This window comes from Drosophila tropicalis, unplaced genomic scaffold (genome assembly GCF_018151085.1).
Source record: "Drosophila tropicalis isolate 14030-0801.00 unplaced genomic scaffold, ASM1815108v1 contig_302, whole genome shotgun sequence".
NCBI classification, from domain to species: domain Eukaryota; kingdom Metazoa; phylum Arthropoda; class Insecta; order Diptera; family Drosophilidae; genus Drosophila; species Drosophila tropicalis.
In genome coordinates this window covers 90,757-108,732 of record NW_027172757.1, presented here as the reverse complement: position 1 = coordinate 108,732, position 17,976 = coordinate 90,757, and the positions used below count along the sequence as shown (strand labels likewise).

Sequence of the window (17,976 nt, the reverse complement as noted above, 5' to 3'; positions counted from 1 at the left end):
ACTATATTTAATCAGAAGTGTGCAATGCATATAAGGACCATATAAGTGTTATGTGTTCTTCATCAGCACTACGAGACGAGTTTATATAGCCATGTCCCACCGTCCGTCTGAATCAACCCAAACTACTCTTAGACCATGTTAGCTTCTATATACTATGGCGAATGTATATTTTGGATTCAGCCGGATCTGATCACTACATCATATAGCTCAAAGCTATAATCATAAATGTTTAATATACCTATTAATGTCTCTACCAACTTTGATTAACATCGCAAAACAATATTCTTTTGTGTTTTTGTAAATGGTGGGGCCATCGTTTACTGAGTGATATAACTAAATAAAGGCGTATAATTCCACAAAGAACACAGCACAGATTTTTGTTTTGAGTCAAACATTTATTCAATATAACATTTCGTTCTGAAGTCACACACATATTTATCCATGTTGTTGCTGGACACATTTGAAGAGTCCGCCTAAATTGTTGGGATCAATGATGAGATCTCCATTCTTCGAGTAAAAACCACCACCATTGCAAATTCCTTGGGGAGCAGTCATGACGGGTGTCAATACAGCAAATACGATGAAGACAGCATAGCAAAACAACGCCAAATTCTTAGAAACCGTTTCAAACATTTTTCAATGATATTATATTAAATTGTGAATTAAGAGGAAAGAACTTATCGCTTCAGAGAGTACAATGAAACTGACTGACTGCATCGATTCACACATGAGATTTAAATAAAACGTAATCAGAACCGGGCGATTCCCACACAATCAAGTTGACAGCTTTTTATATACACATATATATTTGCAGGTCAAGCGTTCAACGGGCACAGCAATCAATTCTGACGCTTCGAAAAGCAATGTATAAGTGTGTACTACTTGGCATTAGGGTAGATCAGAGACAGAGAAGTCCCCCTAACCCCCTGCTTGAGCTAAAAATAATGTCGTATGAAACTTGTCTGAAAAACCTGAACTACCACCACTCATACAATTAGATGCCAGTTGTGGCTCAATTAGTCATGCTAAAAAATTATAACATTAATTTATTTAACACTGTGACAGAGATAAATAAATAAGAGGTATTGAAACACCAACAAGAGAGTCTTTAAGATATTCAATGTTAAGCGAGATTGACTATGCCTAGCCTTCAGAGTTTCTACACTAAATCAAATAACTCATAAATTAAGTTTAAGGTTCTAAGTATTACTATGATGTTTATATGATCGAAAACAGTTCAATCTGCATAAACTTTGAAAATATTTTATATGGTTTATTCTCATAGACTTCAAACTGCTAATACAAATCTTTGGTATCGGTAAAACTAACACTTTCACCCCTTTCAATATCAATTCAACAAATTTAAATATATTTGGTTTCTAGAAAATGAAATACTAAAAATTTGTTAATTAAAATAAAATGCTTAGTGCTAGCATAAGATAAATTGGTAACGTATGTGTGTGTGTGTGAACTTGTGTATGTATCTGCAAAACTAACAAAGAAAAAACAAAAAACAAACCAAGTTTTCACAAAGGCAAAAAAAATAAACCATACTCAAGTATGGTAACAATAGTCCCAGGTCCAGACAGTCACATACAAAAGGTCACTTAATCCCTAGGAAGAATCGAGGGTAAAAAGAACAGCGGCAGCAACAGCAACAGTAACAACAACATCAACTTTTCCCAGTGTTCCCATTTCCATCTTCTGACTCCGGCTGGTGATGCTGCTTACATTGCGTATACGTCACGTTGTCCGTTGGCTTAAGCCAACGTATGCAAAAAACAAAAAAAAGAAGAAAAAATCCGGCAAAAAATGGCTAACCAGCAAAACTAAGTTAGGCGTTTGTGTGGGCGTGGTCACGTGTGAGTTGCCCTTTTTTTTAGGAAAGTTGAACTTCAAGCATTCAGTTTTCTTCTCTTTTTTTTCGGTCAAGCGATTGAATGGCCCAAAAGTGTGTTTGTTTGTTTGTTTTCCCGTTACGCTAAGGTAAGGTGAATGACCAGAGGCGTAGGCAAATATAGTTCTAAAGGTTAACGAGAATGTTCATCTTCTTATTCCGACTGCAGTATCTGTTTTTGTTATCAATTTTCTTCTACCCCTGCCAAAGGTTATCTGAATTATAGTCTGAAGTTTTTCCATGTTGTCTACACAAAGTAATATCTAGGTATATACAGTTTTCTTTTGTAGTATTTATAAAATGCTTGTATATTTACATTTGTAGTTTTGATATTGATTCTCAATTTATTATATAGTCGTAATATAGTCGTTCGCCTATAACTTTGGCGTGAGTTTCTCACTGAGCAAACATACTGGATACTAATGCTGAGGGGAATTTGTTTCAACTCCCACTTTCATTAAGACTTTCAATTTAGTTGTACAAATAATCAGTTTGGTTTTCAATTTATCCTAATAGTTATACACTTTACCACAGCCTGATCAGATACTGCATTATATATTTAAAAATGGAGAAAGGATAACTAAGATAAGATTTTGAAATATGTGGGGTCTTAACAAATACTCAAAAAATCACCCCGAATAAGTCGCAATTAGCTTTGAATTGTCGCTAGATTTCACATTAAAGGCAATGGAAGTTTTTAAAATCAGCATAAGATATCGATATCTACCACAATACCATACAAAGATTTAAATCCTGCCTGAGATCTACTCATCTACATTGCCATAGCTTGTCATAATTCTTCCTTGCTTGGAAGGTTCATGGATTGCATTTAAAAAGTACAAAATTCAAGTAGTCAGAAACTTTGCTTTAAATTTGTAAGTTAGATTACGTTGATAACAACATATCAGATATGTTTTATTGCCCTTAAAGACCTCTATTTGGTTTATAGTAGTTCTTTTCTTTTTAAAAAAATCCCTCTGTAAACTAATTTGTCTACGCTTGTGTGTGCTATATGTGAGTGTGTATGGCCGTTTCATAAATGTTTCAAACATTTTTGCTGGTCAATCTTTTATTTTGACCGCTGCTCACTTTCTGGCTTTGGTTAGTTACTATTACTGTTGTTGTTGTTGGGCTGTTTTTGATGTTCCCACTCCAGTTGTGTGCTCCTGTTTCAGCTTCAGCTTCTGCTCCTGTTGCTGTTTCTGTTCATGTTGTTCATGTGGGTTGATTTTTAATTAATGGTGCTTCGTATGCGTTTTGCGTTCATGGCCAACACAAGAACAAGAAATATAAATAAAACCAAACAAAAAAAATTCAGTAGGTAGGTAGGAAGGTGGGTACTTCCGGCTAAGGACAGGGACAGGGTCAGTGTGGACATCATGTAGCCCGCAAAAACAAATTTAATCGATATTTTGCGGAAATCATAAAAAATTATTTATGTATACCCAAGCACTCAGACGCAGTCAGGACGCATCGGCAGGATAATACAAGGACAACAAAAACAACAACATTCAGCTCTCATGCTTCTGATTATAACATTTAATTGTTTTGCCTTTATTAATGATGACTACTGTACGTGTTGCCTACAGCATTTTCGGTTTTCGTTGTAAATAATTTCATAATTAAATTAAATGAATGCATGAGGCATACACAAAACATTTTGGCAACTTCCAAGCAAATGAATGTCCTGACAACTAAGACGAATGATGTTCAAGCGAGATAGCTACAAAGTGCTTCATATAGAGAGGAAACGATAGAGTGAGACCGCCAGCAGGATTGATGTCAGCTAGAAGATGAAGCCAAGGAGACATTTTACTAAGACGAAGAAGAGAGTAAGCAAAAAACGCACAAAAGACAGAGAAAGATAGAGAGAGAGACAGCAAAATAAAATAACATACAACAATCAATCAAAAAATTGCGCTCGCAGTAAATCGTTGGAGTTTTTAAAGAGCCTTTGGCATTTAGCAGAGGGGCGCACAGTGACTCAATGTAGCAAAATGTGTATGTCATTTAACTGAAAGATGAAGACTACCAAGTTGAGGAATCTAAAGGTAAATTGGTAAATTGGTAGACGACTGATGACTATTAAAAAGTTGTTCCTGTTCATTAGGAGTAACATATTAGAAATTAGAATATTTCAATAGTTAACCACAATCAATCTCATACAGGAACTTAAACAGATTCTTATATATATAGAGATTTTGTAGCATTTCGTTAATAGATTCTGAAAGACTCGTAGCTTAGAATTGGAAATGGTGAAATCTATCTTTTTAGTATTAAATAGACCAAGCTTTATTTTTGAGCGGGACTTATCAGGCATTTTAGAATATAAAGAATATTGGACTGTTCATTTGAACATCTGATATTTATCAGATTTGTCAATGATTCGCACATATTAAGCTTCCCATTACATAGAAGCGCTAGATGATTCCAATATATGTATATTCAAGAGTCTTCAAGAGTTTAGCCCAGTACTTGCATTTCGTTTTTAATGGTAAAGAAGCCAATTTCATTGTTTAACCAAAAGTATGGGAGCCACATAAAGGTGCGAATGAGGTTTTTGATATTTAAATTCCACCCCAATCATTTATTCATCAGTCTGAGAGGGCACACATATCGAACTCCAATCTTTTTTAATACATTCTCAATGTCTGTTGGGTAGAATCCAAAATCCATTGGGATTGAGCCTTTTTTTTACGTAAATTTCATTTTATCCAACCAATTTCCAGCCAAAGGCAATGTATACCACACTTTTGCTTCTGCTATATCAGTAATTTGACATCTAACTTGGGGGTCAAATGTTGTGTGTTAATTCTTGACCCACTGTGCATTGGGAGCACGCGTTGGCCTGCTGCAAATTATCCTGACAGTAAACGAAGTCTATTGATACGCAGGACACCCTGGGAAGCCACAAAGAGAGTAGCAGGCGGCAACAGGACGAAGACCACAACACCGCAAAGGACCGCAAAACAGAGAGTGAAACAGCAGATACTGAGAGAAATATGGAGAGAGCACAAGCATGGACTTGGTGGAACTGGTGGAGGTGGAGGCAGTGGCATCGGCGGCGGTGACAACTCTGGGCAGGCACTCAACAACACAGCAGCTGCGGGCGCCATCAAAACTTCTGTTTGTGAATCAAGGGACAAGCACAGAGGGGCGGGGAGCGGAGGGGCCATTGGGCAACGCACTTTAATTTCAATTTGCCGACCTACCGCGCATTGAGGCGACTCATGCCCCACGGCAATTTATTGTTTTCTCCTTAGAGTCCTGCTCTTGTTATTGTTTTCTTGTTGGTTGTATATGTGTGTGTGTGTGTGTTTAGTGTTAGGTCCTTAAATTTAAGAGTTCCTTCTCACTCTCTTTCTCTCTCTGATTTAAGCTTTGAGCAATTGAGCCACTTGTCAATTGTAAAAACATCACAAAAAGGACAAACAACTTCGGATACACTTTTTCACTTACCATCACAGCATTGCGCTTAAAATCCATAAAGTTCTTCACTTCGGCGGCTAATTCACGTAGCAGGATAATGCCATCCTTACGCTTCACTTCGATGTCGTTGTCCTTGAAGCGCTGCAATGAAAAAGACGAAAACCAACAAATCACAAATAAATTCTCTGCGCTGTAAACTATAAAATTGATTACAGGGCCACGCCCAACCGCCAAGAACAAGTGAGTTAGTAAAATGTGTAAGGGTTATAAGGGGAGGAGTTGGCTAATAAAACTTTGCCAACATAAAATTTCTTATATACTCGCTTCCCCCACAGAGAAAGATTGCAAAAAAGAGGGATGGGGTATAATGGGGGCGATGGGGGGATAAGTTTCCATGGCTGCAGGCTACACTTAAATTGATATTAAATTGATTTTAATGTATCTTATTAATTTAATTAGATTTTCATGGTCTCTCAGCCATAATAATGGTCCATCGTCCACCAGACGAGAATGAAACTAAAAGCTTTCAATTATCCAAAAAATTTTACAAATTAGCCAAGCAAGAAAAAAAAATAGAAGTAAAAAAACTGTTATTAAATATAATTTCAAACAATTAAAATTAATTCCAGCTTCAAAATTTTAAGAAGAAATTTTTACGAATAAAAAATTCATTATGTTGGCTGCCTAATGGCTCTTAATTACCAAGAAAAATAATGACCAAAGTTTTCAAGTATATTTAATATATTAATTATTATTGTACAAAACAATTCTTAATATTATTTAATATCGCAGCTAAAAGGGCATATTAAAAGTCTAAATTTTGAAATTTATAGCCTTAAACAAAATTCAATTAACAAGGTTGTAAAGCCTGAACTGATATGGAATGATTTATTTCTTTATAAAGATAATCAAAAAGAACTATTTAAGTTCTTGGGTATTCAATAAGAATCCATTTAATACTCATTTTTAATCTAATTTGTTTTTCAATTGGTACATTAACTGATTGTTTTGACTTGATAGACTGACTATTATCAGGAGGCAAACCCTAACAATGCTTCCTTTTTCCATTCTTTTTAAATCTTAAGGCATTTTGAAATGACTCTTAGACACACTTAAGATAATGTTGGTCAGAATGAAACTTTAAGTTCTTTCTAAAATAGTTACTAAATTTAAAGTGTCGATTTTTAAAGTTTGGGTTTTTCAGAGATGGAGTGAAAAGTCTCTACTAAAATATCATAATAATTTTGTTTTAGGGAATAGTTAATAACCCGACTGTGATTAAATTTAATAGAGAGAAAACCTCCTTTTTTATTAGCCCCTAAAGCAAGTGTTTTTCATAAGCAATTAAAATTAAAAACAAACAACAAATTTTTCCATTAACTATTGACACTCTAATAGATTTTGACAGACCAATTGGATGGAAATTGACTTTGAGCATCAATTTTAATTTCCAGCTAAAAAGTCATTTGCCAAGACAACTTGGCTAATATCCGTCTAATGCGAGTCTGAAGTTTTTCCTTTTTTTTTTATTTTGGTTTGTTTTTCTTTCTCGCTGGGAAATGTCTAATGCCAAATGCAGCAGACATAATTTGGGCGTTTTAAATCCCCATGTAAGAATTTATAATGCTAACAACTTCGACAGGCGTTTGGAAAGGATGGTTAAGGGCGGAAGGACTCGAATGTGCCACTTTCTTTTTCCCCACAATTATGTATATATGTATGTGTCTGTTTGTGTCAGTGTGTGTATGTGTGCCATTTTCTTTGGCCAACTAATGAATGCCTCAAAAGACTTTTCTCCATGCAGTTTTGAGTTCTGTGGCATGAAGAGAAAAAAAAAAGATAGAGAGAAAAGAAAAGTCTTATACTCTCTTCAATGTCTCCTTTGCTCCTTTTCTATTTTTCTTTGTCTCTCTCTAGTTCTTTTTCTTTAACCACTAATGTTTGCTCCATCTTGGGTGTATGAGTGTGTGTGGGTGTAGAACATGCTCCTTTCTATGGCCTTAGCGTCTTTGAAGGCATCTCTGCTGTTGGCACTGAATCAGTTAAGAAAAGTTTTCTAATTAATTCGCTGGAGACATGTACAAGAGACACACACACACACACACCCACCCACACACTCACACACACACTTTTTTCCTTTATTTTTACTGCTTTATTTCTCTCCTATGCTCTTGTCCCATCAGTTTTTAGAAAATGTGACGGGTGAAAATATAATTTAACTGACAGTTTTGTTTCAAACAAGTGACAATTTGAAAAATGGTATGGTGGAAATGAATATAAATGGGGCGTAACCATGCCCAAACGCCCCATATCCCTGCCATTTACATCATTTCAAAATTACTAAATTGCGGCAGTAAAATGCATAAAAAAGTGATAAAATGCATTTGCTACCCCATCACATTTTTCTCTTTCATTCTCGGTGCTCCTTTTTTCGATTATGATTATGAGAATTCATCAGGCGAAACCGAAAAACTCATCAAAGAAAACGGTTGTATGAAATGCCATTAAAACAAATGACAGCACGTTCCCTTCTAGTGCATGGTGGAAAAGGACTTTCATCATAATGAGGCAAAATCGAAGCGAATTGTTTTAGCCATATTTGCAATCAAATTTGTTAAAATATCATATAAAATCCTCCGATAGCTAGGTAAGCCAATCTTTTTTAACAAGTAAGAAATTTCCCTCCATTAAATGATGATTTATACCATAGGAAATTACAAATAACTACAACTACTTGGGAATTGCAACTCACTAGGTGAAACAGAGTCAGATTTTGTTTACATACTCAGTAGGTAATAAGTCGCAGCTAAACTTCAAATACATATCCTTTCTATATAAAGCTAGAATAAAGGCAATTTGTAATTGAAACAGGATAATAGTACTAAGACAAGTACTTGGTCTTTTTTTCCGTTATATTAGTAGTAGACGAAACAGTCCAGCACTTGCAGCAAATATTAAAAAAATTAATCTAAAGATCCAAGTTTCTTTTTAACACTAAAACTTTGCTCATTTGATTTGTGTGTTTGAAAGGGCAAGTCGTCTTATCTAGTAAGTTTAACATTTGATAAGTGCTAATTAGATATGCACCCAACTACGTAGGTAATCACATTAAAAACTAGATCCTTTTTGTCAGGCCTTTCCATTAATTATTGATATTCATATTTTCATATCTACAGGGTATGAAAATAGAAACGGGCGACGGGAAAGAGGAAATCAAAGCGCGCAAGATGTTAGTGATGGCCACGCCCACAAAAACCTCACACAACTTTTATGCGATGGCAACATTTTATAAAGCAATTTCCACGAGAGCAACATCGAAATGCAATGCACGCCCGAAGGACACGAGTGTATGAGTGTCCTGCCTTCCTTTTAACAGTAAAGGGGGACAGTGGAGTGAAAAGAAAAAAAAAAGAACAACGATATACAATATGTACATACATATATAGACGGTGGAGGAGGATGCTGCGGGTGGCTTGGGTTGCAGCAGCCATAGAAAGTTTTTCATTTTGCGGTTGACTCTGGAATTCGAAAATGTTGCGCAAGGCGGAGCCAGAGGCGAACCGACTACCACCAAACTCAACCCAACACAACCCAACACAACCCAACCCAACCCATCCCAACCATCTCCTAGTGCCACACTCCTTTCGCATGCTGGGATGCGTGTGCAGCTGGCGCAAACTTTAAGTGGAGCAAGGACAATCCAGAAGTATGGGAGGTTTTTGGAAAATGGGTATGGGAATGACATTCCTGAGCTCTACTACGACACTGAACCACTGCTGCTGCATCTCTTGCTCCTGGCTTCTGGCTCCCGTTAAATTCCAGCACAAGTTAAGCAGCTTACGCATGCTGAAGGTAACCTACCGTCTACCTGAAGGCAAACTGAGAGAAATTTGGTATATCTCTTTCTTGCATTAATCCCAACTCAAACCACTTGTGTTGTGATTTTTGTGCTCACAGTCTCACAGCTAAGATGCCTGCAATCCTTCGACTGAAATCTAGCTGAAGTTTCGCCTAGCTGACTGATTATGTGCTCTCAAGTGAAGGAAGCTCCATGGGGTTATCCTCTCTTTGCAACTCCTTTTGGCCTGGCAATGCGCTAATTAGATTTTAATGAAGATGTCGCTCCGAAGCCTTGGCTCTACTCCACCCAACTCCCTTTACGCGACTGGTAACAATGTTTCGCATCAACGCGCATGTTTCCATGTGCAGTGAAGCGCTTTTTCCATTTTTGGAACATTTTCTTCGAGATTTCTCTGCTCTGCTCAATATTAAAGTTAATCGTTCTTACTCCACTACTACACTATGCCAGTTTGTTGACTTTTCTTTTCCCTTTATAGTCTGTTTTTTTTTATTTCTGGTGGATGTGGGGGGAAGTTATGGAAACTTTTAGGTTTTAATTAGCATGTTTTGCATGTTTTAATTGCCTAGGTAGAAGAGAAAAAAATATAGTTAGTTTGTTGGTTAGTTAGTTGGCTTTCTGGTGGTAGCTTTTGAGTCCTGCTTCAGTTTTAATTGCCATATAAGGAACATAAGGGAAAAAAAGGAAAAGCTGCATAAAAAGGAAGTGTTGCCAAACTTTACAAAGAGCACTCGAACTGCAAGTGCTAGTGAAAGTTTTCTCTGGAAGGCCATTTCCAAATTGGACAGTTACTAACAGATGGACAAATATGTGTAGGTACATGATAAGGACATTTTTAACTTTATAAATTTAAGTCAATTTAAAAACAAGTAGAGCATTAAATAGAAATGACAATTAGAATCTAAGCAAGCACTTTAAAAATTTACAGAGAGTTGCAAAGAACCATAATTTTCGTAGCGAACTAGTTAAAGATCCTTCCACTTACTACATCCATGAGTACAGTTTTAGGTATCTACATTAAGAAAAGTTCAACGAAAAGTTCTTAGAAGGGAAAAAACAAGTTGATCATCTTAGCCATATTAGTATTAGTATAATTAAATCTTTGATAGAAACGATTTCGATTGGGCTCACGGATCAAACTGTCATTTTCCACTAAAGTCTCCCCGATTTGTCATCAATCTTCTATGATAAGATTTCTTATTCTCATATAAGGGAATACGGAAGTAAATTACTGTCTAAAACTTTCCTAAAGAGCCTATACCAACATTAAAGGTACATATTACTTTTTAGGTTTTGCATAATGCGATCTAAGTGCACTAAATTAAGTCTGACAAGTGGAAACCAGTTTTTTGAATAGTGTTTTTTAACCCTCTCTACCACTTTCTGTCTTTCTCTCTTTCTTTTATTCGGGTTTCCCTCTCATTCTGTCTCATGTTTTAATCGTTTTTATTTGTCCCCTGGCTATGCAATTATAATTTTTGTGGGTGTAACCCAGAAATGCAGATTTTGTTGGTCATTTGTTTAGGGCAACTTCGACTCCAACTCGAGCAGCTTTTGGCCTGACAAATGCAAAAAGGGCTTGTTTAAGGCCAACGAGATACAGAGGGAGAGAGAAAGAGTGCAGGAGATGGAGAGACAGATCGGCTTGGTGTTTTTGAGCTAACTAAGTGTGTGGTGTTCGGACTGTTGCGGACTGCAAGAAGAGACCAAATCGTAAATCAAGGCACGACTTAAGAGCAACGCACTTGAGGGTGTGGAAGGGGCTTCCAAAATGTGGCAGTGCTCTGCCCTTTGTGGTCCAAAATGCATTCATACATACACATGATGGAAGGTGGAACCCCCTACTATCTCCCTTGATATTGTATGTATGTAAGCTGCAGACACACACACATACATACATAGATATATATTATATATACTGGTTGGTTGTCTATGCAAATATTTAAGTCTGTTGTTGTCGTTTGGTGGCGAAAATGCGAGCATGACATACAGCTGCATACAAATGTAAGTCCTTGTAGTATGAGAGTTTAAAATTTCGGAAAAGGATTATCCTGCTAAGAGCTAAACGAAAAACAAATTAAAAATGTAATTAAATTAAAGTATTTCAACTCATTGAAAGTGTTTTTTGTGGCTTAAAGAGAATCAAAATTCGGTAGAAGTTTTAAAGTTAAGTAAAGTTTAGTAAACAAAATACTTAAACACACATTCATAAGAGTACTTTAACAGCTAGAGAATTGAGATGGGAGATCATATGTTATTAAGTTATTTCGTATTATTTTAAAAAAATATATAAAGATGGACTTATAAATTATAGTTTCGAAAAGACTTTACCTAAACTGCTTGATTAGCTGTTACTTCCTTGCTACCTCAATGTCAAGAAACTTGATTACTATTAACACTTACAGAAAAACGTCAAGAGACACTGCCCTTGTTACGTCTAGAACATTGGGTAATCTACTTAACAGCAGGAAGTCTAACAAGTAAGTACTTTTACTCAATTATCCTTTTTTTTGCATCGCCTTTGGTAAGTTAAACTCCAACTTGGTCACTTCTTACATTTCAGTTCACTTTACATTCCACGAACTCATTATTAAGTCTTTCATTCTGTCTATGGTCTTTGCTGGTGGCTGGTTACTTTATACTGGATTCTGGCTGCTGCTTTTTTCTTTCCTTCTATCTATCTGACAATTACAAATTCAACATGAACTCATCTTACAGTTGGTTTACTTTTACCTTCAATAATGCACAAAACGAATGCCAAGTACAAGTGTAGAATAAGTAAGTAAAAAAAAAAATAAATAAGAAAAATAATTTGCAAGCTACTTAAGTACACTACCAGGAGGCGGATGAGAATGAAAGAAAAAAACCTAAACAACAACAAAAAGGAAAATGAAAATGCAAAAGAAAAACGACAACACGCGCCATTTTCCTCCATTTTGCAGTTAAAAAGTTTTGTATTACGTGCAAAATAAGCGCACGCTTAAATTTATTTGCATCTACGAGTGCGAAAGGAAGAGAAAGAGAGAAAAAAAAAAAAAAGGCAGAAGGAGAGGCTGTAAAAGAAAGATAGAGAAATGCTTGCCATTTCTTTTGCAATTTCGTCTTGAATTTGACCCATATTTCATTGAAGGCAAGAGCAGATAGAGAGAAAATGAAGAAAAAGAAGATGACTCTGTCTCTGTCTCTGCCTCCGATAATGATCACCATCATCGTCATCAACATCATCATCATCATCATCAACATCATCGTTAGCAACACATCATCATTTGCCATTATGGCGTCGAAGTCAACACGAGACATCATTCCAAACATGTGTGTATGTGTGGGTTTGTGTTTGTTTGTATCTATGAGTATGACTTTGTGTGTGCATAACATTAACATGGCTGTCACTTTTGTTCTATATAGCGTTGTTTAGACTCTGCGGGTGAGCGAAGTAACTTCAAAAATTATCAAAGTATTGATTCATTTTTAAACTGAAATTTAATTGGAATTATATAAAACAATAAACGTTATTATTCTATGATTCTCCCTTAAGGATTTTTGTGTCTCGCATCTAAAATTGAGATTTTTCCATTTCTGATTTGCAATATTAAGAATCATCATTTGAAGATTCCATTCAAAAAGCGATATTTATAGGTATATAGGGAACTTTATAGGTACATAAATACAAATTCTGTGCACTTTGAGTCACCAAATTGATTGATGATTGAGAGCCTTCAATGAAATCAGATTTCAGTTTATAACAATGTCTAACATAGAGTATTTTCCTTTTGGTTCCCACTACATTTAGTTTTTCGTTTCCCTTTTGTTCTTTGTTGTGTTTGTGTTTGTGTCTGAAGAGCATATTTCATGGCTTAGGTAGATATTTTGTTGTTCTTGTTGCTTTCGCTTTTTGCTTTTTTTGAGCTAGTCAGCAGGGCATACGAAAGGAATAAAATAAATGAATATGCCCCACGCACAGGCATGCCACACATACATACACGTATACATGTATATGTATAAGAGTACCCATATCTTGCATCTCTTACTGACTCTCTACCTCGTCTGTTTCATTTGGGGCAGCCATTTTGCTTACTGTTGCTGCTGCTGCTGTTGCTGGTGTCCTGTGACGCCTTTCGCATATTTGAACGTGTGCGCTGCATTTGTTTTACATTTTATTATGCTACTTTAAAATGCTAAAACAGAAAACGGAAAAAAAACAGACACACACCCAAACCCACACACACACACTCATACATACATATACATCGAGAAAATAACAAAGCATAGACTAGAAGAGCAGGTAGAGGGCGGTAAATGGTAGAAAAGACCTCTCAGCCACACCCATAACTTTTCAATGTACTCGGCTTTTCGTTTTTGTTCCTTGTTCTGTAACAGTTTTTGAAGGACAACAGTTAAATGAAGGAAAAATTGTGTCAGCAAAAGGAAGCAGATAGGGAAAAACTGCAGGACATAATTGAATTAATATTGTCTCACATAAAAGTTGTAATGCCCATGTCAATACGATTTCTCTCTGTCTCTCTCCCTCACAATCTCTGTCTTCTTTTAGGTCACCGACTGTCTGTCAAAATTGCGAAAAGTACAACAAAAAAAGTCAAAAAAAATTGAAATGAGTACAATTAATTTTTGGTTAGCAAAAAAAAAAAGAATAAATGGCAAATATATTAAAGGATATTTGGTTCATCGTTTTGAACTATTTAACTGGTTATCAACATCAAATAAGTAGTTGGAGTAGAGAAAAGTGATTTGTTTAAGTTATTAAATTATAATATTAGTACTTATATTCCGCTTAAAAATATCTTCAATAAGGTCAAATTATCTTACAAAGATGGATTTAGAACCAGATTTAAACATTTTTCTTCAATTATTATTATTTATGAAACTCAAAATTGTCATTCTTTAAGGTTTGACATGATTTTTGTCATACTGAAATGTAAGTTCAAAGATATTTCTTGTTGTATTGTAATGTAAGACATAATACAGTCGATTTACCAAGTCATATTATAATGATTATTAACAAAGTTTTTTCAAAAGACCAGCAGTTTCTCGACTGTATACAATTTCTTTATTTATTTGGTCAATATTTCTGCATTATTTCTGCATATTTCCTACAATCATTCCAATAATTTATTTAAAATTAAAATCATTTTGCGGTGATCAGAAATTATGAAAATTTTGACTGATATTTTTTCACATATTATCATCCTGTGGTAAAATATCAACAGTAAACTTTGTATACTTTATACATTTTAACCGAGACCAACTTAAATGTCAATTGGTTTCGGTTTCAGTTAACTATTCACAATTGAACTTAATCATTGCATCACTGTATCTCTTTCAGGAAGCATTCAAAAGAGTTTCATTTTCATGACTGATAACAGTAATACGTTTATTTGTACACTGAAAGTATAATAAATTTTCTAAACAATTTATATTGCTTTAAATATTTAAACATTTACAACAAGTTCTTCTGTTCTTAAGGAGTGTCAAGGGCTTTCAAATTCTAAGTTTTTATTTAAATGAAATGGGAAAGGCCGTCTGCCAATGCCATCCCATGTCAATTTCTGAATCCTTTTCTTAATGCTATGCATGTGTATATTCTATGTATGTATGTATGTATGTATAAGTACATATTTTGCTTTGGCATTTCGGCATGCCAATAATTTTATTAAACACACAATTTATTAGCTTTCTCACAGCACAACAAAGGCAAAGGAAAGGCGTTAACAATGCGCACATACACACAGACAGACAGGCACGGGCTCTCACCCACACACACACACACACACACACTCTCAAATAAACACTCACATTGTTATGACACAATGTTTATAAAACACACACACACATACGCGCATACATGTATATGCATATCTACTCAGACACACAAAGAGACACAAGGACATCTACCCCTGACCCAGCCACTGAGCGACAACGTGGCGTATACTTGATATTTAATTCAATCTGGGCGTAGATTTTTCATATCTCTCTCTTCTTCGTCCTTTATTCCTGCGTTTTCCTTTCGGTTTTTTTTTTTGCATTTGGTTCAGTTGTTCTGCGACGTGCGCTTTAAATTAACACCAACAAACATTGTCAGCGACAGTCAGCAGCACCCACCACCACCAAAAACAACAACAACAATGATAACGCAACGCACAAACCAACAAAAAAAACAACAAGCAACAAGGCACTTGACAATTACAGACTCAATGACAGTCACAGCCAGCAAATTTATTTGCATTTTAGCTGCCGCAGTAGGGACTGAGAATGGAGAAGTAATGCCTACCGTTTTCCTCTTTTCTTTTTCCTTTTTGCGTGTGTGTACAGCTATACCCTGTATGCCTGTAGTAAGAGAGACTATATTCAACGTTTATTTCCATTCTGCTGAGGTTTTATTATCATCTTTCTTCTAAGTACTTTAGTAATTATCGATACTACTAAAATTTCTAATTTACAGCAAGTGCGTTGTCTAGAACTATTCCGACCTTTATTATTTATAGGCAACAAACCAAAAGACAATGTGATATAAGCAGAACCTTGCTTGGTAAACTTGTTCATAAAATTTCTCAGTTCACTTTTGATCTTTAAGCGTTAAGATTTTAAAAGACTTTTTTTTTTGTACTTAGCCTAGTTAAGAAAGTAGTTAAATTAGAAGAATTGTAATTAAAAAAAGGTTTAATGACAGCTTTTACCTCTAGACAACTAATATAACAGTGACTGTTAGCTCGAAATATTTACTAATCTTTTGATTAACCAAACTCTTTTTATCTTGAACTTGATATATTATTTAAAATAACATTCAAAAGACTGGTAAATGAACTTAATTCAAAGAAGGGAAAGGGTATTCAGACTGACCGCCATCTTTGTAATTTGTTACCATAATAATGTGTGTGTGTATGTGTTTTTATGGTGACTCGGCCATAATCAGCCCACTAGCTCATACACGTCTGATTAAACGCAAAAATACTCGACTGACTTCTCCAATTCTTCTTCCCTTGGCGCCGACCATAAACCACCAAACAACATCCTTCTTCCTCTTCGCAGCGACCGCCGCTCAGTCAACCAAAGCCAAACACAGCCATGCTTATTAACACAGATAGCACACAGGCAGACTTACAGCTCACTACACCCGTCGCCCCCCTCCCGCACTCCGACCAACACCCACACTCACCCCCTACCCTTCATTAAGCCACCCTCAATTAGCCTTATTTGTGTTTAAATTGCATTAGAGAGAGAGGGAGAGAGAGAGAAAAGAAGCAAGAACAACATGAAAAAAGCACACAAAATAAAAACGAAAATCACACAGAAAAAATTGACGCATTTGATGGTTAAGCCCCCTAACTTAATGCCAGTCATCGTCTAAGCATTTATCGATAACTTCTTATCGATATATATATATATATGTATATGTTTAAGTAACCCAAAGAGCTTAAATGTATTTGTTAGACTAAAGCCCCCCAAACAGACAACAGCGAAAAAAATGATGTCAAATTGAATAGAAAATCAAAGCCATTTACAAATGTTTGAACATAAGTTTAGAATTAGGGGAGATGGCTACATACATATAAGCGATAAAGCTCAATGAGGCCACAAATTGCTTAATCGCATTTAACCCACCTTCTGCCGCCCACTATATCACTTAACGTCATTCCATGGAAATATGCCATATGACGAGGATTTACTTCATAAAATAAAATTGAAGTCTTTGTGCAAAACGTTACTATAGTATGCTAACAAATCTTAGTAAGAAAAAAAAAAAAAAAAGAGAGAGAGATCTGATACTTTTAAATGGGAAAGGGAATTACAAATTTTAAGCTAAATCACTTTCTTGGCAGACTTAGCTTGAGAATGATATTTTATAACTTATAAATATACATACATTTTTGATTTCATTCATTTTGGTAAACTGTCGTCCGAATTCCCATAGATCCACACCAAATTTGAGGGCCCAATTGCGCACTCTGAAAAGAACAAAAGTAACAATAGAATTAGATTATATTTTTGTTAAAAAATTACTTCATCAGGATAATTTACATATTTATATCTATTTCCCTCTAGCCAGTGTCTCTGAGAGCTCTTGACCAAGCTCGTTGGTGACGTATCCCCCCCTGATGAGGCAATCATGGAGATCATGGAACCAATTGCGGATTAACTGACGTCGATTGATAAGATTGGATTGAACATTTATTTCAGAAAGTTACCTTTCCATTATTAGTTCTTCGATTCTTCATATTTATTGATGGTTTTTGTTATGCCAAACTTTAAATTTGCACTTTAACAAATGTCTCTTCCCAATTCTTGTCTTTTTCCTTATTTTGTTTGCTTACTCATATTAAGCAATTCGATTTGTCTACACGAATCCACTTCAATCCATTATAAATTACCATGTCATGTTCTATGCAAATTCAAAATCCACTTAATTGCTTAAAAACAAGTGGCAGGCTAGTGGAGGAGGGCGACAGAATTGTTATGGTGCACGTTGAGGGGGGCATGGAAGGAGAGTAACAGCAAAATAAAAAGCGAATAATGCGCCAGACGTCGCTAAGTTGTCGCTTCTGTTGCTGCTTCTGCTTAATGCACTTTCACTGTCATTTGTCATAAGTAGTTAGTGCTCTGTTTGTTATTTGCTTTTTCTTTTTTTGTTGTCTTTTTTGGTTTTTGGTTCTTTTTTGTGTGCTTTATTTTGTTTATTCGCTTAAGCTGCCTCGACGGTAATTAGATCTGCCACGCCCACACATTTATACATTACAATGCCCCCGCTCATCCCACAATCATACTACAACGTGTCAAA

The 17,976-nt window shown here is 35.6% G+C and overlaps 1 protein-coding gene across 3 annotated transcripts in view; it reads right to left on the bottom strand.

The window, feature by feature from the left end:
* Positions 1-17,976, bottom strand: part of stol (stolid) — a 47,463-nt gene that overhangs the window by 14,534 nt on the left and 14,953 nt on the right. For all 3 annotated transcript variants that reach the window (XM_068284195.1, XM_068284196.1, XM_068284197.1), the window contains exons 3-4: positions 17,065-17,146; positions 5,357-5,467 (exon numbers count right to left, since the gene is read on the bottom strand). In XM_068284195.1, the coding sequence (XP_068140296.1) occupies positions 5,357-5,467; positions 17,065-17,146 (193 nt within the window). The remainder of the gene's footprint in view (positions 1-5,356; positions 5,468-17,064; positions 17,147-17,976) is intronic.